This window comes from Apis mellifera, linkage group LG3, assembly GCF_003254395.2.
Source record: "Apis mellifera strain DH4 linkage group LG3, Amel_HAv3.1, whole genome shotgun sequence".
NCBI classification, from domain to species: Eukaryota; Metazoa; Arthropoda; class Insecta; order Hymenoptera; family Apidae; genus Apis; species Apis mellifera.
In genome coordinates, this window is record NC_037640.1 from 4450433 (window position 1) to 4473485 (window position 23053).

A 23053-nucleotide genomic window follows, 5' to 3' on the forward strand; every position below is an offset into this window, starting at 1 on the left:
TCAAAAAATTAAAAAATTCAAATAAATAAAAAATTAATATATAGTTATTACATATATTAAAATTTTTATGAATTATTTATGAATTATATTAAATTCAATATAAGTATAAAAATATTAATTTCTTTTTCTAATTAATGTTATAATATATATATATATATATATATATATATATATAATATTTTCAATTCATTTAAAATATTTTCTATAAATGTTATATACATTTTATTTTCATATTTTTTAATAATAAATTTCAATTTTTAATAATAGAAACTATGTAATTGCTTGCATAGATACGTCACTGGTAAACACCCCAACTTTTCTTTTTGTATTTTTTTTTTTTTTTTTATAAACATTCCCTTCTCTAAAATTGAAAAAAACTTAATAAAAATAAATATTTTAATTGAAGAAAAATATAAATATTATTTATCTTTTATATAATATTTATTTATATTTGAATGTCACATTATTTTTTTATAACATAAATTTTGTTTAATACAGGTATATTGTGTAAGAGACAGTAACAACTACTTATTTTATTTATATATATTTATATATATTTATGTTACTGCTCATTGTCAACATATTGTACATATATTGATAAGTTTAGTAGATAAGTTTATTTTTGCGCAAATTAAAAGTAATAGATGCATCTTTAAGATATGAATTCTTTTTAATTAATACGACGCGTGCTTAGTTTCCGTCTCACAACAAATTTCGTGTAAGCATGCTGATTTATGAGTGATAAAACGTTGAATACGGAGAATGTCGTCACCGACTCGGAATTTAAATCCTGCGACAGTGTGACAACGTTAAGTAGGTGCTCTCAACCCTTTACTCTTTGCTGACTGGTTGACACGCCGGCCAACAGGGTCTCTCATTTGTAAATCTTCTGTCGTTGCAAAATCAGTCGTTGAACTTACCTTTGCCTCTTGTGCGAATGTCAAGTACCGAAGTCGCGACATTCGTCTGAAGCTTCTTTCCGTCAAGATATTTCCTGGTTGACTGAAAAAATATATATTTTACTCATTTTCTTAATTCAAAGTATTATTATTTTCTTTTTTTTTTATTATATTTTTAAATTTGTAAAATTGCATTTCACGAATTCTATAGTTATTTTTTAATCAATATTCCAATATATACATATATAAAATATAATTCAAAAATATGAATCGAATAAAAAGAAAGTAAAATTCTGATTTTAAGATCTCTATTGTTATAAAATTAATATTTCTTCTATTTGAATAAATGCAAGAATTATGTCTGAAAAAACTGATTATAATAAAACAATTATTTCATAGAAAGCTCTTAAGTTCACAAAAACGAGAATTTTAATATCCACTTCTTAGCCTTAACTAATAAAAGAAAATATAAGATTTGTCTCTTTATATCGTTTAAATATATTATATTAATATGTTAAATATAACTTTAATACATGAATTGAAAATATGAACAAATTACAATTATACAAAAAAATAAAATACTTATTACTTATTTATATATTTGAAGATTTTTTCCAATTATTTTTTATTGATTTAAAATACTTTATAATCAATTAGTCAATAAAAATGATAACATTTCAACATAGCATATGTAGAAATTAACTAGTTTGTTTTCTAATATTCTTGATATACATTTTTTAATAATTGTTTCATATTATTTTATATATATATATATATATACATACAACATAAATTCATTTATTTTTTTTCTTAACACTTATTATATATTATATATTATCAATATAATTCTTTTAAAAATTTAAAATAATATATTTATGAATAAAAATTATAATTTTTAAATGATTTATAAAAATTATCATAGATATAACACTAAATCATAAGATTATTTAGGATATATAGGATTATTTAGTTAAGAAAAAACAAGCAAGTTAATAAAGACAAGCAAGTTGTAATAAAGATCAAAAGAATTGACATACACAATATATATATATATATATATATAAATTTAAAATTAAAAACATTAAATATTATTTTGATTACTGATGATTAAAATCTTTATAATAAATTAATAAATATAATAATTTTTTAAAGAATATATTATATTTTTTATTCTTCTTTATTTTAATTCAAGTAAATCTATAATAAACATAATGTTAATAAATAAAATTTATTTATTCTTGAAAAAAGTTTAATTAAATTTTATTAATGTTTTTTTATCGTAAATAAAAGTTTCGTAAAAAAAATAATAATAATAAAATAATAATCATATAAATCTCTTTTATGTTGCTGTACGTAAATGTTTCTCAGAAGAAATTAAATAAATTCGAATTCATCATTTACATTATATACGCTAAGGAGGAGAATGAAAATTGACAAATGTAAAACGATGTAACTTAATGATACAGGATTGGAGGCTCTGGAAAAAGCTCTCTATTGCTGGGAGGATGCTCTTACAGCGTTCAGCTCTTCACTCAATAATGGTACGCTCGCATTACCGTCTAAGGCGGATGCAGCATTTACGCACGATGTGCAAGAACTTCTCGATATGGGTTATCAAATCCAAAACCATGCAGAACTCCTATTTATCGACCAGGTAAACATATCAATATACATATTATTTTTCTTTTCTTTTAAATTAATAGATTTCTATTATTCCTAAGATAATTATATTATTTAAAATTATTATATAATATAATTTTATATATAAAATATAAAATTTAAAATATAAGAAAAATAAAATATATTTATTATAAATAATTATATAAATAATTATATATTAATTATATTAAAATATTTTGGAATTATTTAATAATTTTATTTTAATGCGTTATTATAAATTATTTTAAATAAAAAGTAATAGTTTAATTTAATTTTGATTAATAATAAATAATTCCTCCGTTATTTAATTAAGATTTTATAAATTTTTTTCTATTTATTTGAAATCTTTTCTATATCATTTCAATATTTATATATATTATATTTATATTCTCTCCGTTATATTCGCAATTTTTTTTTACCGCATAAAAAAATACAGAAATTAATCCAATTTAAATGATAACTGACCAGAGTAATTAATGCAATGAGTTACTTGACCTAACAACAGGCAATAAAGAATTATTATTATTATATATAGGAAGTTTATAGCTACTGCTATTTTAATTTAATCTATGTTATGTAAAATGTTGTTATATATATAAATATTAGTTATTTAAAATATATATATATATATAATATATATATATTTCAATTGAAAATTTTGTTTTATATAATATCTTTTTATATTTTTTGTTATTTATCTATTAATATTGCACAAGCGATTTAAAAATAAGTTGTAAATTAGAAAAATAAAATAATTTATTATAAATAATGTTTCAATATTAACAGCATTCAGTATTGTTCCGAAATGAAGATGAGGAAAGTATAGATAGTCATAAACCTTCGAATATAGGTAGCCGAATATCCGGGAAAGATAAAGCAGATGCAGCATCTTCTCCAGAATCTTTCGAATCTGCACGTGATGGAGTAAGTAATTCTTTCGTGTCTTTGAATAAAAATAAATAATAAAAAATTATTTTTAATATTAATAATATATAAAATATATGTAATTTTTAATATTAACAATGTAAAAAAATTATTGATATTTATATTAATATAATATTACATTAATTTATGTAATGTAGGTAGCAGATTTACGGGAATTTGAAGAATTCTCTGAATTTTTTCCACATTTCGAAAAGCAAAAACTATATCATGCTGCTCTTAAACAACACGAAGACAAAGGTATTCCATGCAGGTAAATAATTTTAAAATATGTTTAAAAATTTATATTTAAATATATATATATGAATTCATTATAATTTATATTTATTATAGACGATTACATACGGAACTAGTGAAATGTGGTTCAGATGTAGAATATTTAGCAAAGGTACATTGCTTACGACAAGCATACACGAAATTATTTACTGTATCTTCTGCTGCAGAATGGATTGCAGATATAGGCCGACAAATTATTAGTGATTTGATCATGTATGCAGACAGGGTATACACAACATATATATAATATCAATATGTATAATATTATTTATTTCTATCTAAAAAGAACATAAATCTTAAGAATAGTTTAATTCGGATTTTAATAAATAATTTTTAGTAAATTTTAATAAAAAATTTCTAATATTAGGATCCTAAGGATTATTTAATACATTATGAACGAATGTTAGAATTCTTACAAGAACAAAACAATCGTAGTATTATGGAAGAAGAACTAACTAACAGAGGTGTAAAATGTATAAATTTCTACGACGTTTTGATTGATTTTATTTTATTAGATGCCTTTGAAGAAGTTGAAAAACCACCATCATCAATTAAAGCTATTTTACAGAATAGATGGATATCTGCTAGTTTCCGCGAAACTGTAAGTAAAAAAATAAATTTATTAATTTAATTTTTTATTTACTTTTATTTTATGTTTAAGGCAATTGGAACTGCAGTTTGGTCAGTGCTTGTTGGTAAAAGACAAATGTTAAAATATGATAAAGGATTTCTAGCCCATTTTTATTCAATTTCCGAACAAATTTCTCCAGTACTTGTGTGGGGTTTCTTAGGCCCAGAAGGAAGTTTACGTTCTACTTGTCATTATTTCAGAGATCAAGTAATAGAATTCCTTATAGATATATTTAATTTCTTTAAAGTAAGATATACTACTGTTGATAATCTTGCTGAAGATATACTCAAGGAAATGAAAATAAGAGTTGAAAATATAAATCAAAGACTTTCTCTAGAAGGCTGCTAATTGAATATAAAGTAGGTATATACTATATAGGTATATATTAATATTAAATACATATAAGATGTTGGTATATTTAAATTGATATGATAATGATTTGACATAATTTTTATCATGTAATAGATTTAAAATTGTTGAAAATAATTTAAACTAGGAAATAATTTTTATTCTTTTGAAATTCTTTATTCAAATATTCATATCAGTACAAGTATTATATGAACATTATAAAATTAATATTATAAGAAAAGATTGATATATTGATTATTGATATATTTCATAATATAATAATCTCAATGAAATTATTAAAAATTTAATTTTAAAGCTTCAATTTGATATTCAGCAAATATATTTTTCATAATTTGCATCAAAATATTCAAAAATAAATACATTCATTTTATAAAATATTCGAATAAAAAATGTATGAAATATAAAAATAATTTTTTATATAATTTTATTACTTGTAATATATGTAAATTTTTGTAGATATTAATTTCAATATATTACATATTTAGTACAAAATTTATTACAAGATGTTTGAATATAATTATTTTATAATGAAAGTGAATTTTAATATATTGTTATCATTTAATAACATTTTCAATGTTATAAAATTGTTTATATTAGGTATAATTATATTATGATAAACTATTCATAGTATTTAAAAATAGCATAAAAAAATATTTTAATTTCTTATATTTATATTTTATAAAATATCATAATTTAATAATACCAAGGTTCTAATATGCTTTAATATTCAATTTTTATTAAAAAGTTATTAAAGAAACATTAATAATTTTATTTCATATTATAAATTTATATTATCTTTTCTATGATAAAATTACATGTACAATATTATTCTTTTAAAAATCATTTATAAAATTTACATACACATATAAATATTGTTTAAAAAAAAATTCATTACAAAAAATAAGCAATACAATATAATTAATAAAAACTATAACTATATGTTTCAATATTTTGTATTTTAGCAAACATTCCAATATTTTGTATGTAAAGAACATTATTTATTTTTTCATTCAATGTTGAATTTCATATTCTTTATTTAAAAAACGAAAACTATTAGAAATTTAATATATTATTTTGTTTTAATTTAGAGCATAAATTCTGACAATAAGTACAACTGCATGAATAATAGTATATTTTAAAATTTGTATTAATATTATTATTATTATAAATTTTTATTTATGAATTTTACTTGGATAAAATTGACTATAAAATAAATACAATGTATTATATTTCTTTTCTTCTTTTTATTTCTATATTTAGATATTGTAACATAAATTGCATCTTTATATATGATTAATATCAAATTATTTATAAAATTGAATCAATATAGATTTTGATAAATTACAAATAAAATTAAAATGGTCAAGTTTATACAATTTATATATACAAAAAAATGTATTTTATCTCAGATTTTATTACATATTGTGTTATATAATTTTACAAAAATAATGAATGTATACAAAAATTTAAGTAAAAAAATTTAGTTTAAAAAGAAAAATGCTAAAGTTATTTTTTATTTTTATTTAAAAATATATTTGAATATTAGATATATAGATATTGTATTGATTAAATATGTTTATCTTATATAGATATAGATTAAAGAAATAACATGTCCATTGCTTCATCATCAGATTCTTCTTCGTCAGTAGATGGTACATCTGGCATTATTTGAGTTATATTATGTCTACGTTTATATTCTGCAAAACTTTCTCTTTCTGTGATAAAATAATTTTTGTTAGATAATATGATAACTAATAAAAATATATTATTAATTATATTACTATTTTTTTTCCACAAGCAAATATATGAATATAAATAAACACAACAAATTATTTAATATTAGTTATAATGTAATACTTTATAATTACCTATGTTCTTTAAAGAATCAATAATCCAATCACGTTTATATATATGTGCTGAATCTACACTAATTAAAGGATTTCTTTCTTTTTCAATACATAATCTTAACCATTCTGTCCCTATCAATTTGATAAAAATTATAAATAAAAATGATAAAAACAATATAAAAAATAAATAAACAGTTATTTTACATTTATGTGCCTTTATAAGTGTAATTTTAATTTCTCTTTCTAAGTTTATGTGAATTGTTTTTTCTGCTATTACAGTTCCAAAAAGATATAAATAAATATAATAATTTTTTGAATTTACTGTAGTGCTAAAAACAATATATAATATTCTTACATAATTTTAAAAATTTTGTAGTTTTTATTTTATATGAAAGATTAAATGTTTAAAATACCTAAATAATAAATGATCATATTTTACTCGAAGAAAATATTCCTTTATATCTTGTAATAAAATACGTACGATTACCGTAGTATCTGTTTGATACCATATAATTTTTGGCGTAAAATATTTACTTACAAGTTTTGGACAATTCATAACTTAATTATTATCTTACAAAAAATACATTTATTATGTATAAAATACCATAGAAATATAATACTATTTCGTCTTCAATCTTTTATAAATTTAAGGAGTGTATTCATAAAATATAAATGATATTTGAATTAAATGAAAAATAATCTTACATATAAAAAATGTTTTTATAAAAAAACATTTAATTTGTTGTTATTTTTCACATTTCAAATAATTAAATATAAAAAAAATGTGAAAAATATATTAGATTAGACTTAAATCTAGATTATATTTTGCACTTTTTTATTTGATAATTTATTTGATTTATATATATTATATTATAATATAAAAAATATAAATTATAAAATTAAATAATAAAAACATAATAAATTACAAAAATATTTCGTATTTCTAATTGGTAGAATTTTTTAATGCATTTAATTAAGAATATATTTCTTTATAATTTTATATTTATAATAAAATAATATAAATATATACAAGAAAATTTTTAATTATAAAAAATAATGAAAATAAATAAATTTCTTTATATTTATTTTATTCTCTGTTTAAAAAGAAAGACACACTATATAGATTACATACTTGAAGACCAATAAAGATTCATTTCACAACGTTAGTTGATAAACCGGGTATAATCACGGTGAAACGTCAAACAGAAAAATAAAATGTCAAGAAACGATGGCAAAAAAGATTCATCAGCATCGACATTTCGAAAAATCGATGTTGATCAATATAGTGATAATAATTTCAGAGAAGAAGATGCTGATGGAGGCATAGGAGGACCTACAGGTCCAGATGAAAATGAAATTTTAACACTTCTTAGCCAATATCCTTTTTATAATTTTCAATAATTTTTTTTTAATATTTTTCATAATATTCTTCAGTATTTTTCTTAATATTTATTTACGGGTAAGAATGCCGAAGCTTTAATATCAGTATTGAGATCTGCACCACTTGGATGCAAAAATCAACAAGTAAAGGTAACCTTATTAATACGTTTATAATTGTTTAAAATATAAATTTTTAATAATAGAAATTTTTTTTATATTTATTATTTTAAAGTGTATTTTAATAGTTTTAATGTATAATATATATATAAATATAATTTAAATTCTTCAAATTATATAATTCTATGTAATGCTATTTATAAAATATATTTAATGTAGTATTTAACAAAATAAAAATAAAAATGTGTATTGAATTTTTTTTATTTTATATTAATATAATCATATATATCATAATTATATATCATTTTTGCATCAAAAGCAAATATTAATTGAATGTTACAGGACAATGCTCGGAATTTAACACTAAAAGTTCTTCTAAGTATAAAATCTACTCAAATAGATGATTGTTTAACACAATTAGATCGTGACATGCTGGATGTTTTAATGAAATATATTTATCGAGGATTTGAAATTCCAACAGAAGGTAGCAGTAGTCATTTATTAACTTGGCACGAAAAGGTATATAATATCAGTGGTGTTGGCAGTATTGTTCGGGCATTTGCAGATAGCAAACGTGCTTAAAAAAATTTGTACATTTTTCAATGATATTCATTACAATAACTACTATTAATCCTTACTGTTATTCAGTGTCATTGTTAATACAATGAAGGATGTAGATAGAGGACATAGATTCCAAATGAAAAATATAACATATTGGTGTACATTTGTTATCAATAAAGTAATTTTTATTTCTTATATATTTGGAGAAATGTCTTTCTTATTTTAAATCTTCAGATTGATAAATCATTTTTCTTCTCTATTTAAATTAGAATATTCTTATTTTAATATATAAAATAGTACAATATATTAGAAATTAGAATAAGTTAGAATAAATTAAAAAAAATATGTATATAAATGTAATAAGTGAAACCGAACCTCAACTGTTGAATTCATACCTATGTATTATAAACGATCTATTAGATCTACTGTATACATATTTTTATATATTATAATATATTTTATATATATTTTTGTATTTTTATTTTAAAAGACAATAAAGTTTATCAAATAGAATTATCTTTTGAGCACATAAATTTCGTAAAACAAGTTAAGAGAAATCGAACAAATAATAGAAGGATAGAGATAGAGTAAAAATTCAGAAATCAGCGCCATCTTTAGAATGTCATAGATGAAATAAATATAGACAATAGAAAAGTATAGAATTAAGTATTACCTATTTATTAAATATCAACAATATTTTTTCAGAGTAACTTATTTAAAGTAAAATAGATAAAATAGAATTGATTGCCAGCATCATCTTATTAAAAACTTTTAAAATTATTTAAAAAATGATATTGATTCTTAATTCTTATTTTATTTTTATTCTTTTCTTATTTATTTTCGCCTACATTACTTTCATAGCAAAGTATTAAGGTAATGGCATGTAAAATATTCTTTTATATCGCATAAATCATTTGAGCTTTTTGTAACACATGTGACATTATCAATACGATCGATAGTTCAATACAAAAAATGATTATAATTTTGAATAATTAGAATTCATATTTAATTTTATATTAAAATTCATTGATATAAAAAATTAATATTCTTATATATGAATTAATATATACTATGTTACAATGTATACAAATTAGTATATATTATACATATATACTTTGTATAAAGAATTTATATATCATTTCTATATATATTATATTAGTTTTCCTACATATAAGGAATTTATATGTATTTTATATATAAATAATTATAATTTATCTATGTATAAAAGATCCATATATTTTATATGTTTTTTATATATAATATCATAATTTATTCATAATTTAAAACATATATTTTCATATTTATTAAATATAAAATATTTCTTTTTTTTATTTCTAAAAATATAATATTTAAAAAAAATAAGTATAAAAAATATATATAAAACAAAACATTATTTTTCATAATTAGAATAAAAATAAATAAAATGAAAAAATTATAGAATAATAGTTTTTGTCAACATATCTTAAAGAATATATAAAAAACAAGTATATAATAAAGTAAATAAGAATTCTAAAAAAAAATTCATATATCATTTCTTGCAAAACTATATTATAATCATAAATATAATAAAATAATTTGATAAAATATTTTTATCAATTATATTATTATATTTTAAGAATTCAAGAAAAATTTCATGTCTTGTATCTTTTCTAATTATGAATATTATATCTTGATATAAAATTTTAGATTTGGACAAAAATTTTAATTTTGTATTAAAAAAAATAATTTGAAAAAACATAATATGAAAATTTTCTCTTTTTAAAAATAATTTATCAAGATATAACATATATTTATAATATATATGTGCATTTATAATTAGTATAATTAAAAATATGAATTTTTAAATTCCTAATGCATGTTACACATATATTTTAATAACTTCTCTTAAAAATAATATTTATATATTTTAGTGGAATCTTATATATTATGTATCTATGTATTCATTTACACATAATAATTTTATAACAATTTAATACATATAAAATAATACTATACATGTTTTATATGAAATGATAATTAAATCTTATCAAATACATAACAAAATGGATAAAATTGGAATTGAATTGATATTTTATAATAGTTCCAATTAATTTTATTATTGCAAAGATATTATTTAAACAAGCACATCTACTCACATTTGTCTTTTACTGTGAGCATTATCATATTTGTTTGATGTATCAAATATAATGCACTCACAAATACTGCATTTGCTCTGTAAAAAAAGATAATTATAAAAATAAGAACAACTTAATAGAAGAAAATGAAAAATTAATAATGCTTACTGTCCTTCTTTAAAATATTCTTTTAATGTATTGCTAAATCTTTTACTATATTTAACAAATTCTCTTTTTCTTTGATCTAATGCTTGTTTTCCAGCAGAACCACGAATAAATGTAGTTACTTCATTTACTGCATCTAAGAGTTTTTTTATTGCACTTGCAATTTCTCTAAAAAAAGAAAAAGTTGTGTATGTTAATCCTATGTACATATAATGTTAATGTTATTGTAACTTATCAAAATATACTTGATTGTTTCAAGAAAAGTTTTACGATCTGTTATTTCATCAGGAATTCTGCTAAGTATTCTTTTTAAAGAAGTTGATTTACGGTTTAATTCTTGAAAGGCATCTTCAGACCTTGTTGATTTATATTCTACAACTATAATTATAATGCATGAAATAATAAAATACTTATTTTATTATATTAAACAATTTTTAATTAATTTAATTTTTTTATTTTGTTATGTATTATAATTATACCATCATAATCAGAAGCTGTTCCTTGTAATCTAAGAACACTTTCATTCATATCAAGATTAAGTTCTGCACGTCGTATTATACCAAGAATTAAATCATGTGTAATTCCTGGATGAGAATTTTCAGCTTTTAATAAAGCTGTACGTAATGTTTGAGCAGCCAATACATTTTGCCTCTCTAACTATGTAATAATGGATTAAAAAAATAATATAAATTAGAATTATATATATATATATAGAATTTTATATATATATATAAATATATAGAAATTATATATTTTTTAGATAATTAAAATAAATTTTTAACATATATATATATATATATTTATAATTGTATACATATATATTATTTTTAAATATTTTTTAAAATAAAAATGCAAAAAAAAGTTATTTCATATTTAAAATCTTGTTTATATAATAATTTTAAAATTATAAATAAAAAAAATACCTTCATTAATATTGGTCGTAAAATGACAGGAAGAACCAGTGATGTAACTGGAGTCTCATCACCCATTGTCATCCTTTACAAAGTTTATTTATAAATACAGTTCAAATGTAATTAATTTTCAATTAATTAAATGCAGCTAACTGATTTCTTAATTAGCTAGCCCAGCATAAATCGAATTGTTTACATTAAAAAATATTTATTTCAATCATATTTCTACTATGACAGCTGTCACGCTTAATAGTATCTTGTTCTAAAACGAGGTAAACAGGTTGTGCAACTTGAACTTAGTTCAATATCTTTAAATAAATTTTCTTTGAATATATAATTGTTTTATTATTTTTTACTAATTTTAATATTATAATAATTTTAAAATAAAATGTTTTTAAAAATATAATATTAAAAATTTTAAATATATCAAATATTTTATTATTTTATAATTTAAAAATAGAATATTTCTTAATATTTATGAATATCTATAAATATTTTTTTTAATAAATAAAAATATTTTCTATTAAATTTATGTACAGCACCAAATAATTCTCAATCATTAAATTCAATGAAATAGCACCTTGATGTAGCATGGTTGAAACGAATTGTATCAAAATACACAGTATAAAAATAACCTCAAAATATCTCAAATAATTATTAAAATTTTCAATAATGTTAGAACGCAAAGATCCAGAAGGAAATATATACGTTTTCGTAAGTAATTCATTGTAAATTACATAATTCATGTGAATATCATTTTAATTTTTATAATATTATTTTAATATCTTTATCTTTTATGTAATTTTTTTAAATAGAATGAAGAAGATTTACCGTACGAAGAAGAAATTTTAAGAAATCCATATTCTGTAAAACATTGGCAACGTTATATAGATCATTTAAAAAGTACAAAAAGCAATAATTTAAATATTGTATATGAACGAGCATTAAAAGAACTTCCTGGAAGGTAAAATATAAAATTATATCTTTTTTGTTTCTTTTTATCAGATAAATTTTTATAAAATATTCATTTTTATTTATTTTTATTTTATCAAATTTTCATTTTTATATGTTAGTTATAAATTATGGTATAATTATCTTCGTCAACGTGTCAATCAATTGAAAGGAAGATGCATAACTGATCTTCTTTATGAAGATGTAAATAATGCATTTGAACGTGCTTTAGTTTTCATGCATAAAATGCCTAGAATTTGGATGGATTATTGTACATTAATGACAGAACAATGTTATATTACACGTACTCGTCAAGTTTTTGATAGAGCACTTAGAGCTCTTCCTATTACACAGCATCATCGTATATGGCCATTGTATATTGAATTTTTGAAAAAACACAATGTATATGAAACTGCAGTCAGAGTTTTTAGACGATATCTAAAGGTAAAGTAGAACATTCTTATTTATTATGATTTGTATTTGATAATATAAAATATATTTCTAGTTAGCTCCAGAAGATACAGAAGAATATATAGAATACTTGAGATCAATTGGAAGGCTTGATGAAGCAGCTGTAAAACTTGCACAAATTGTTAATCAAGATGATTTTATATCAAAGCATGGAAAGTCTAATCATCAATTATGGAATGAATTGTGTGATTTAATATCAAAGAATCCTTCTAAAATAAAATCTCTTAATGTGGATGCTATTATTAGAGGTGGATTAAGACGTTATACTGATCAATTAGGTCCTTTGTGGAATTCTTTAGCAGATTATTATGTTCGTAGTGGTTTATTTGAAAGGGTATTAAATAATTTTTTATTTATATTAAAATGTAATTTATTAAGTTTATAATCATATAATTTTATATTTTCACTTGAAATAGGCGAGAGATATTTATGAAGAAGCAATACAAACAGTAACTACTGTTAGAGACTTTACTCAAGTATTTGATGCCTATGCACAATTTGAAGAACTTAGTCTTAGTAAACGTATGGAAGAAGCTGCAAAAAATCCTACTGAAGATGGTATTAGAGATATATTTTTATTTTTAATATTCATATATTTTTTATTATATATTTTTTATTATATATTGCAGTAGAAATATCAATTCAATAAATATTACTTCCTACTTAATGTATATACTAATTTGTGAAGTAAATATAGTCTAAAATCTATTAAATATAAACTAATAAATGCATACATTTTCAAATCTAATTTAATAAAAATATATACAATAAAACTATATTTTTATGTGCATAGATATATTACATATATTTTCTAATTATTAATTCGCATAATATGTATAATGATATAATTATAACAATTATTCAAACGATATTAAAAAAAATAATTATTGTTGATATTATGAACCATTTATGACTGTCAAAAAAAAATCTATTCTAATTAAGTAATTTTAAATATAATTAATGAATTTATTTTAAATTTATACATTGTTTAGTAAATGTGTATTATTATTAAAGAATTGTATTGAATTGTATTGAATTTTCACTAAAATCTTAATTATATATATATATACTACATATAAATACACATAAATATATATAGTAATGATAATATAATAATAATAATAATAATAATATAAGCATAGTAAACATATTTACTATGCTTCAAGCTTTTATTGCAATAAAAATATATATAGTTTATAATTTCATATTTTTTATCATATTTATAGATGATATTGATTTGGAATTGAGATTAGCACGGTTTGAACATTTAATGGAAAGACGTTTATTACTTTTGAATTCTGTATTACTCAGACAAAATCCTCATAATGTACAAGAATGGCATAAAAGAGTTAGACTTTATGAAGGACAACCACATGAAGTATAAAATATTTTTATTAAAATTTTCAGCAAAAAATATTTTATAATTTTGCTATTATGATTATCAATTTTTTTTTTTAGATCATTAATACATATACAGAAGCTGTACAAACTGTGCAACCACAATTAGCAGTAGGTAAATTACATACTTTATGGGTTGAATTTGGTAAATTTTATGAAGAAAATAATCAAATAGCAGATGCTAGAGTAGTTTTTGAAAAAGCAACTCATGTTCCTTATACTAAAGTAGACGATCTCGCTTCTGTATGGTGTGAATGGGCAGAAATGGAAATTAGGCATGGGTATGGTATTTTTTTGTAAAATAATTTTTTCTAAATATATCAACATTTTATAATTAATATAACAATATATTTCATTTATACAGAAATTATAAAGAAGCATTAAAACTTATGCATCGCGCGACAGTTATGCCATTCCGCAAAGTAGCTTATCATGATGAGACAGAAACAGTTCAAATGAGATTATACAAATCTTTAAAAGTTTGGTCTATGTATGCTGATTTAGAAGAAAGTTTTGGAACATTTAAAGTATATTAATATTTTCTAAAATCATACTTTTTAAATATTATTTATGAAATTTTATAATTTTTAATATTTCTTTTACAGACATGCAAAGCTGTATATGACAAAATTATAGATCTAAAAATTGCAACACCACAAATCATTATTAATTATGGTCTCTTTTTGGAAGAAAATAAATATTTTGAAGAAGCTTTCAGAGTATATAATAGATGTTATTAGAATATTATTGAAACTTTAATCATTTTTTTTCTTCACTAATAATTTATTCTTGTTTTTAGGCTTATGAAAAAGGTATTGCACTCTTTAAATGGCCCAATGTTTATGATATATGGAATACATATCTTACAAAATTTTTAAAACGTTATGGTGGAACGAAATTGGAACGAACGCGAGATTTATTTGAACAATGTTTAGAATTTTGTCCACCAAAATATGCTAAAGGTATTTTCAAATAATGTTTTATATGTATTATAAAAAATAATGTTTTCTTCTCTTATTTAATTTTTTTTATTGCAGCTTTATATTTACTGTATGCAAAATTAGAAGAAGAACATGGTTTAGCTAGACATGCAATGTCTGTATATGAACGAGCAACAAATGCTGTTCTTCCTGAAGAAAGATTTGAAGTAAAAAATATAATAATATTTATTTCACATATATTTAAATATATCAATTATATTATTAAATATATATATAGTAAATCTTATTCCAAAATTTTTTTATTCTAAATGGCTCCTGGATTATTTGATTTAAAATAAAAATTATGTTGATATCTGCAAAAATTTCAAAGAAAATAGTTTAAAATGTGTATAAAATTATATATATAAGAATATATATATATTAAGAATGGATTTTAATTTTGTAACATGTTATATGTATCTCTATTTTAATATATGTTCAAAATCAAAACACAATAAAAAATAATGTTCATACAAATCTATATTTAATAAAAATTTAATATATTTTTACAGATGTTCAATATATATATAAAAAAAGCAGCAGACATATACGGTGTACCAAAAACAAGACAGATATATGAAAAAGCTATTGAAGTACTTAATGAAGATAATACAAGAGAAATGTGTTTAAGATTTGCAGAAATGGAAACAAAATTAGGAGAAGTTGATAGAGCTCGGGCAATATATGCCCACTGCAGTCAAATTTGTGATCCAAGAGTATAAAATATTTTATTAATTGATTGATGTAATAATGAAATTAATATTATATTTATATATATATTTTTACTTTATTTAGGTAGCATCAAATTTCTGGCAAATATGGAAAGAATTTGAAGTAAGACATGGTAATGAAGATACTATGCGTGAAATGCTTCGAATTAAACGTAGTGTACAAGCTATGTACAACACTCAAGTAAATATGATGTCTGCACAAATGTTGAATAATACATCGAATTCACTATCAGATGTACCAACAGATGCAATGCGTCTTTTGGATAGTAAAACACAAGGTATAGATTTTATTATTAATTATTAATATTATTATATATGTTCGATTTTAATAAATTTTAATAAATTTCGTAGATAATATTACTACATATAAGGATAGTATTAAATTTGTTCGTGGTGTGACAGAAAAAGACGGTAAACCGGAATCTCAAGTAAATAATCCGGATGAAATAGATATTGATATTAATGATGTTAATGAAGGAGATATAGAAGAAGGTAATATATAACGTACAATATATAACACATTAAAATTTTTATTACTCTTTATCACGTGTAATATGTTTACAAATTGCTTTAACTTTAATTGCGACACATATATTTAATATTCTATTTTTGTATATGTGTTTTTCAGATATACCTATTGAAAAACAAACTATTCCGTCACAAGTGTTCAGTAGTTTAAAAACAACTGATGATGATGATTAACATATAAATTATACCATTTGAAAAATATGTAAATAATAAAACTTGCAATGAAATGATAAGATTTTATAATTGATATACATTGTTTGTACAACTATAATAATTATTTCTGGTCAAAAAATTAACTTTTCTAGATGATTTTTTTTTTTTTTTTGACAAAAATAAAATTAATACTTTAAAATTATTTATCATAAAATTTTCTCACAATTTTTTAATAATATCACTTTTTTACTTTCCAGTTAAATTAATTTTTAGTAAATAATTTATAATAGAATCAAATCAAGGCTAACAAAATTAAACTATTCTTAATTAAATATAGAAATGTATTATTTGTTGCTACAAGATATTAAATAACATATCTTGGTGGGTTTATAAAATGGAGATCATTATAAACTTCAGGCTCATCCATATCAGGATGATTTTGTATAGATGCTTGTTCTTTGCCAATACCTCCAAATACTATTAATTCACCGCGACCAGCTACGAGCGAATAAAGTATTCTTTCATTGGGACCCGATTGATCATTATGTTTTAAAGGAATCCACGAAGCACTACATTCTTCGCATAAGACATTCGTAATGTCTAATACAAATATGGACAAAGTATTTTTTGTCTTTTTTGCAGGCTTCGATTGTGCTCTTCGATTTCTAATACTTTCTTCCATTCTACGAAGAGATTCTAATTGTCGTTGTCGATGACTATTAATGTCATAACGCACTGGTTCATTACGAAAAGCCGTCATACTTAACATATTATCATAACATAATGTTAAATTCTTTGTAAAATTAGGAGGATGATGCGGAGGGCGTGGATTTTGTATAGATATTTCGGAAAACGATCCATGTCGTCCATTAATGTTTACATCTCTATCAATATGAGATACACTTCCTTGTCTAAAAATAATTTATAACTATAGATTTAAAGTTAACTTCATATATATATAAATATTAACAATAAAAGTAATAAATAAAAGTATTAAATAACCAAACCTTCCATGTAATGGAGATGAATTATTTGTTCTCGTTGAAGATGCTGCTTGACAAGTGACCTTTTTGAGCGATATACTCATATCATTTGGCTTATTCTGACATTTATTAATGCTAAGAACAATAATATGATTTCCCACCTATCAAATAAAAAATATTTTGAATACAAAATATTATAAATTGTATACAAAATATAATTGTATAATCAGCAAAATTATTACCTTACAAGCTTGATGACACCAAATGCGTGTTGGAGCCCATTCTGTATTGTGCATATTTACTTTTTTCCATGTCCATACTGCACCTTCCATTTTTAGTAACCAGGCATCATTCATAGCAACATTAGGTCCAGTGCAGCCTCCTTTAAATTTTTATATTCATATTAATATAAAATACTTATAATGAAATCAAAAGTTTTTAGAGTATATTTTTAAGTTACTTACCTAACACAAGAAGATGCTTATCTCCAAGCTCTATTTGAGATTGACCATAACGTGGTTGTGGTTTTAAATTTGAAGTAGGTTGCTTATGCCAACTATAAGAATCCAGATTCAAACACCATACGTCATTGGATCTGTCTCAAAATAGTACTGCATTGTTATTAAATTAAATTAAATAATTTATTAAATGACATTCAACAACTTTTGATATATACCTATATCCATTGCATATACCACCAAAAACAATCATATAATTTTTATGAATTGAAGCAGAATGTGCTGAAGTGGGTGGAGGTGTTTCCAAGGTATTTATAGCAATCCATTTATTGGATTCTATAGAATATACATGTAATTCATTGAATAATTTTGATTGCTAAAAATATATATATATAACAATAATATTAAATATTAAATATTTTCTTATATAACCAATTTTATTTATTCATTTATTCATATATATTTATTTATTATATTTTTATAATTTTTTAATCAAATGTACCTGATGTACAGAATATAATGCTGGATGAGACCATCCTCCAAATAAAATGAAACTTTTTTTATAATATAACATAGTAGCACAAGCTTTAGGAGATGGATATGTTCCCATTGTAATTAATCTGATCCATTTTCGTGTATCCAAATCCAATCTCCATAAATCATTGAATGTTGTACATGTTGCAGTACATCCACCAAATACATACATGGAATTTTCATATGTACAAGCAGAATGCGAATGTCTTTTTGCAATAGTAGGCATCCAATGCTTGGACGGCCATGGACTCCAAAGCAATGATCCATAAGCTACAGACTTATGAAAATGTGCTTTATTGTGTTGTATTACATCTATAATAAAAATAAAAGTTTTATTGATTTTTAAAAGTAAATTAATTAATAATTAAAACATAGATATAGATATACTTTTAGAACAAAAAAAATTTTACATACTTTTGGTAGCACGGAACCATCTTTTGGATACAAGTTTACATTCCTGAAGATTTTTATATGGTGGAATTAAACTTAAAATGTATTCTAGTACAACATCTGGTAAATCATCAATATTACACTCCATTCTGAATTAAATGCTTAAAAACGTTTTACTAATAATCTTTTATTTTATGTCTAATTTTTTAAATATTCAAGCCAAATTGAAAGTATTATTATCTCAAAGAATCGAAAATCATGTTTTTTTTTTATTACTTTCTGGCGATTCCGCAAATTAAAGAGATTCCCACCTGAAAATTAAGAGAATTTTCTATGCGACAAATTCGATACGTCCACATAGCATAATAGATATTTATGCTCCTATTATGCATTTTACTTAACTACTTTATAAATTACAAATTATACAGGGTAAGTACTACCATTTTCATAAATAAAGGTAACCTAAGAATGAAAATCATATGTATAACTGCGATATAATATAGATAGATAGATCTTTACATGTTGGCTATCATGAAGTAATACTTGTTTGACAGTAACTAAAATATATTCAAATCACGTTAATTTCATTTTTTTGTTAATTTCTTAAGAGGTATTTTTTTTATGTATTCATATTTGTTTATGAAAAAGATATTTTTATATAACATAACTGGAAAAAAGTTATAATTTCAATTAACTTCAGATTTTTGTTAATTATCTTTCGATTTCAAAAACATTGTTGTATAACCGATTTCTAATTTCAAGATAAATATATTTCTGTATCAATTTTTTCATATTTAATAAATATATTTAATATAAGATTAAAAAATAATATAGAAAATGCCATTTTAATTTTAAATTTTTTATTTTTTTTCAATAAATTTTTATATAAATAAGAATTACATTTACAGCATTTCTGTGTGTATTGTGTTTTACATATCTATCAATCTTATCTATCATTATTCTAAATAAGAATGATATTTATATCGATTTTATTGTTGCTTATTTGTCAAGAAAGCAAAAATATTGAAATAAACCCATCAAAAACGATATTTTGGGGGCCAGGATTGAAACCAGATAAAATAACAATGCGAGCAAGATATATTTTTTTACAATTTGTCGATTTAAAAGGAAAAAAGTATGTTTTTTTATTATTTTAAGATATAATAAGTTTTATATATAATATATATAAGTTTTTTTAAGATATAAAAATTTATATATTTATATATTAATATTATTTATATATTATATTATATATTTAAAAAATATATTAATTATACTAATTATATTAAATATATTAGCTAATTGAAATTAATTAACTTATTTTTTTTTTTAAATTATATTTCATTCAAAATTAATAATAATATATATATATATATATATATATATATATATATATATTAATTTTTTATTAATTTAAGAATTTTTAAGTTTAACAGAATCACCTGGAAAAGATATAATATCTGTTTTTATACAAGGACAAACTTCAATAGGATATACATGTCATGTATGGACACAAATTTTAGATTGTAAGGATGGAAGTTTTATTGTTAGATATAAGTTACATAATACATGCTTCAATTTAAAATTAAAAATAAAAATGAAACATAATAATTTACCTATTTTATCAATGGAATTTAAAGGTACTAAATTTATTATAAATTTTTTCATTAATTTTTGTACAATGTAATTAATTTAATGAAAATTTTTTTAGGACCTATTTATGAAGAAGAATGTTATTGTCCAAATCCTTCTATTAATAATTGGTTAAGTGATTTAGAGTGTTTAAAGAATTACAAACAAATACATAATGATCTTATTTCTTTCACAAATGTAAATTTTGATAAAATACGTAAAAGTATTATAAAAGCATATGATCGGCCAGGAAGTGTTAGTTTATGTCATTATGTAGTTCAATCTAACAAAGTAAGTAATACTGCAACTTGTAATTTGAAATTGATTTAATATTATATTTGAATTAAACTGGATGAAATAAGATTTTTAGGGAATGTTATGGACGATATGTAGGCTTCAAAATATTTATGGATTCTATTCTTTTATCTATTACTCGTAAAGTTTTATTGCCAGACATTGAATTCTTTGTAAATTTGGGAGATTGGCCACTTGTTCCAAAAGAGGGTAAAAATTATCCTATATTTTCTTGGTGTGGTTCTTTTGATACAAAAGATATTGTTATGCCAACCTATGATATTACAGAATCATCATTGGAAGCAATGGAAAGGTATAAATTTATTAACCATATTTTAAATAAATAAATAATTACTTTTAATTCATATAATTTTAATAAAAATATTAAATATTTTTATAGTTGCTAATATTATATATTATACATATATTATATATATATGTATAATACATATATTATACATATATTACATATATATGTATAATACATATATTATACATAAAATAATATTATATTTTACAGAGTAATGTTAGATATGTTATCTGTACAAGGTAGTACAGATACACCATGGAAAGAAAAGATAGAAAAAGTATTTTGGCGTGGTCGAGATTCCCGCAGAGAACGACTTGATTTAATCGATATTTCGAGAAAATATCCTGATTTGTTTAATGTTTCAATTACTAATTTCTTTTTCTTTAAAGATGAAAAGGATAAATATGGTCCTGGACAAAGTCATGTATCTTTCTTTAATTTTTTTAAAGTAAGAATAAATAAATTCATATATCATGTAATGTTAATTATAAATTGAAAAATTGAAAAATATTAATATTTGTGCAGTACAAGTATCAATTAAATATAGATGGTACAGTAGCAGCATATAGATTTCCATACTTACTTGCTGGAGATTCTTTAGTATTAAAACAAGATTCAAGATACTATGAATTTTTTTACAATGATCTTATACCTGGAGAACATTATATATCTGTTAAAAATGATTTATCAAATCTTATTGAAAGAATTATGTGGGCTAAAGAACATGACCAAGAAGCATTACAAATTGTTAAATCTGCTAGAAAATTTGCAAGAGATAATTTATTACCACATAACATATTATGCTATCATGTAGCTTTGTTTCATGTAAGAAATTTCGATTAAAATTATACAGATTCAACTTTATTTATTTTTTTCTTAAATATATATATATATATATATATATATATATTAGAATAACATGTTTTTTTTATATTTGAGGAATGGAGTAAACGCTTAAAGAGTAAAATTGAAGTTTTACATAACATGGAAGAAGTGCTGCAACCGAAACATTCTTGTAAATGTTACAACGCCGATATTACAAAAACTAAAGAGGAACTATAATATATTAATTCAGTCCTTAATAATATAATTTATATTTTATATTCGATTTTGTGTGAATAAGTAATTTATATTTTTATATGCTTTTTGTAAATATAACGAATATTTGCAATAAATAATAATAATAATAAAAGAGAAAAAATGAATTTGATAGCATAAAATATTCATATTATTACAATGTTAGACTATTTTAAATTTTACAAATTTACTTGAAAATATGTTATTTTATAAAAATCTTTTTTATTTTAATTATCCAAATTTATTTAAATAATATATTATATTAATAAAAACAAAAAAAATATATACAAAA

At 21.0% G+C, this 23053-nt stretch overlaps 7 protein-coding genes across 10 annotated transcripts in view; 4 read left to right on the forward strand and 3 right to left on the reverse strand.

Moving 5' to 3' along the window:
• LOC410961 (mitoguardin) overlaps positions 1 to 7851 on the forward strand; it is a 33784-nt gene extending 25933 nt beyond the window's left edge. Inside the window, exons 4-10 of one of the 2 annotated variants that reach the window (XM_026439879.1) lie at positions 2366 to 2553; positions 3345 to 3482; positions 3641 to 3753; positions 3834 to 4002; positions 4144 to 4377; positions 4438 to 4766; positions 7730 to 7851. In XM_026439879.1, the coding sequence (XP_026295664.1) occupies positions 2366 to 2553; positions 3345 to 3482; positions 3641 to 3753; positions 3834 to 4002; positions 4144 to 4377; positions 4438 to 4755 (1160 nt within the window). In that variant the 3' untranslated portion in view covers positions 4756 to 4766; positions 7730 to 7851. Of the gene's footprint in view, positions 1 to 2365; positions 2554 to 3344; positions 3483 to 3640; positions 3754 to 3833; positions 4003 to 4143; positions 4378 to 4437; positions 4842 to 7729 lie in introns of those variants that run through there. The other variant, XM_016911428.2, reaches the window with a different exon arrangement.
• Positions 6172 to 7284, reverse strand: LOC551539. The gene is made up of 4 exons (XM_625250.4): positions 7037 to 7284; positions 6828 to 6952; positions 6645 to 6755; positions 6172 to 6491 (listed from the first exon to the last, which is right to left on the reverse strand). The coding sequence occupies exons 1-4, from the start codon at positions 7177 to 7179 to the stop codon at positions 6373 to 6375; spliced, it is 498 nt and encodes a 165-aa protein (XP_625253.1). The 5' UTR covers positions 7180 to 7284; the 3' UTR covers positions 6172 to 6372.
• Positions 7760 to 8876, forward strand: LOC724128 (actin-related protein 2/3 complex subunit 5). Its single transcript, XM_006559708.3, has 3 exons — positions 7760 to 7999; positions 8081 to 8153; positions 8463 to 8876. The coding sequence occupies exons 1-3, from the start codon at positions 7839 to 7841 to the stop codon at positions 8700 to 8702; spliced, it is 474 nt and encodes a 157-aa protein (XP_006559771.1). The 5' UTR covers positions 7760 to 7838; the 3' UTR covers positions 8703 to 8876.
• A 1879-nt stretch (positions 8877 to 10755) lies between these two features.
• On the reverse strand, positions 10756 to 12131 carry LOC412160 (programmed cell death protein 10). The gene is made up of 5 exons (XM_395623.7): positions 11884 to 12131; positions 11440 to 11617; positions 11206 to 11338; positions 10964 to 11128; positions 10756 to 10893 (listed from the first exon to the last, which is right to left on the reverse strand). The coding sequence occupies exons 1-5, from the start codon at positions 11953 to 11955 to the stop codon at positions 10809 to 10811; spliced, it is 633 nt and encodes a 210-aa protein (XP_395623.2). The 5' UTR covers positions 11956 to 12131; the 3' UTR covers positions 10756 to 10808.
• On the forward strand, positions 12004 to 17163 carry LOC412159 (pre-mRNA-splicing factor SYF1). Its single transcript, XM_006559701.3, has 16 exons — positions 12004 to 12143; positions 12411 to 12585; positions 12687 to 12835; positions 12945 to 13266; positions 13328 to 13627; positions 13710 to 13851; positions 14520 to 14671; positions 14752 to 14972; positions 15056 to 15218; positions 15297 to 15410; positions 15491 to 15653; positions 15729 to 15838; positions 16184 to 16387; positions 16467 to 16680; positions 16754 to 16894; positions 17031 to 17163. The coding sequence occupies exons 2-16, from the start codon at positions 12544 to 12546 to the stop codon at positions 17102 to 17104; spliced, it is 2511 nt and encodes an 836-aa protein (XP_006559764.1). The 5' UTR covers positions 12004 to 12143; positions 12411 to 12543; the 3' UTR covers positions 17105 to 17163.
• Positions 17164 to 17406: 243 nt separating this feature from the next.
• On the reverse strand, positions 17407 to 19997 carry LOC413363 (F-box only protein 42). Its single transcript, XM_016911456.2, has 8 exons — positions 19889 to 19997; positions 19473 to 19759; positions 19027 to 19370; positions 18743 to 18900; positions 18531 to 18661; positions 18309 to 18448; positions 18091 to 18227; positions 17407 to 17994 (listed from the first exon to the last, which is right to left on the reverse strand). The coding sequence occupies exons 2-8, from the start codon at positions 19594 to 19596 to the stop codon at positions 17448 to 17450; spliced, it is 1581 nt and encodes a 526-aa protein (XP_016766945.1). The 5' UTR covers positions 19597 to 19759; positions 19889 to 19997; the 3' UTR covers positions 17407 to 17447.
• On the forward strand, positions 19753 to 22792 carry LOC552603 (KDEL motif-containing protein 1). Of its 3 annotated transcripts, none has more exons than XM_006559706.3 (8): positions 19753 to 19877; positions 20357 to 20583; positions 20877 to 21088; positions 21160 to 21371; positions 21443 to 21687; positions 21895 to 22132; positions 22210 to 22509; positions 22624 to 22792. In XM_006559706.3, exons 2-8 carry the CDS (start codon positions 20420 to 20422, stop codon positions 22744 to 22746), a joined length of 1494 nt encoding a protein of 497 aa, XP_006559769.1. In that variant the 5' UTR covers positions 19753 to 19877; positions 20357 to 20419; the 3' UTR covers positions 22747 to 22792. The 3 variants fall into 3 exon arrangements, with proteins under 3 accessions (XP_006559769.1, XP_006559768.1, XP_624980.3); XM_006559705.3 differs by lacking the exon at positions 19753 to 19877 and adding an exon at positions 19923 to 20058; XM_624977.6 differs by lacking the exon at positions 19753 to 19877 and adding an exon at positions 19951 to 20058 and having other exon boundaries at positions 20460 to 20583.
• The last annotated feature ends 261 nt before the right edge of the window (positions 22793 to 23053 follow it).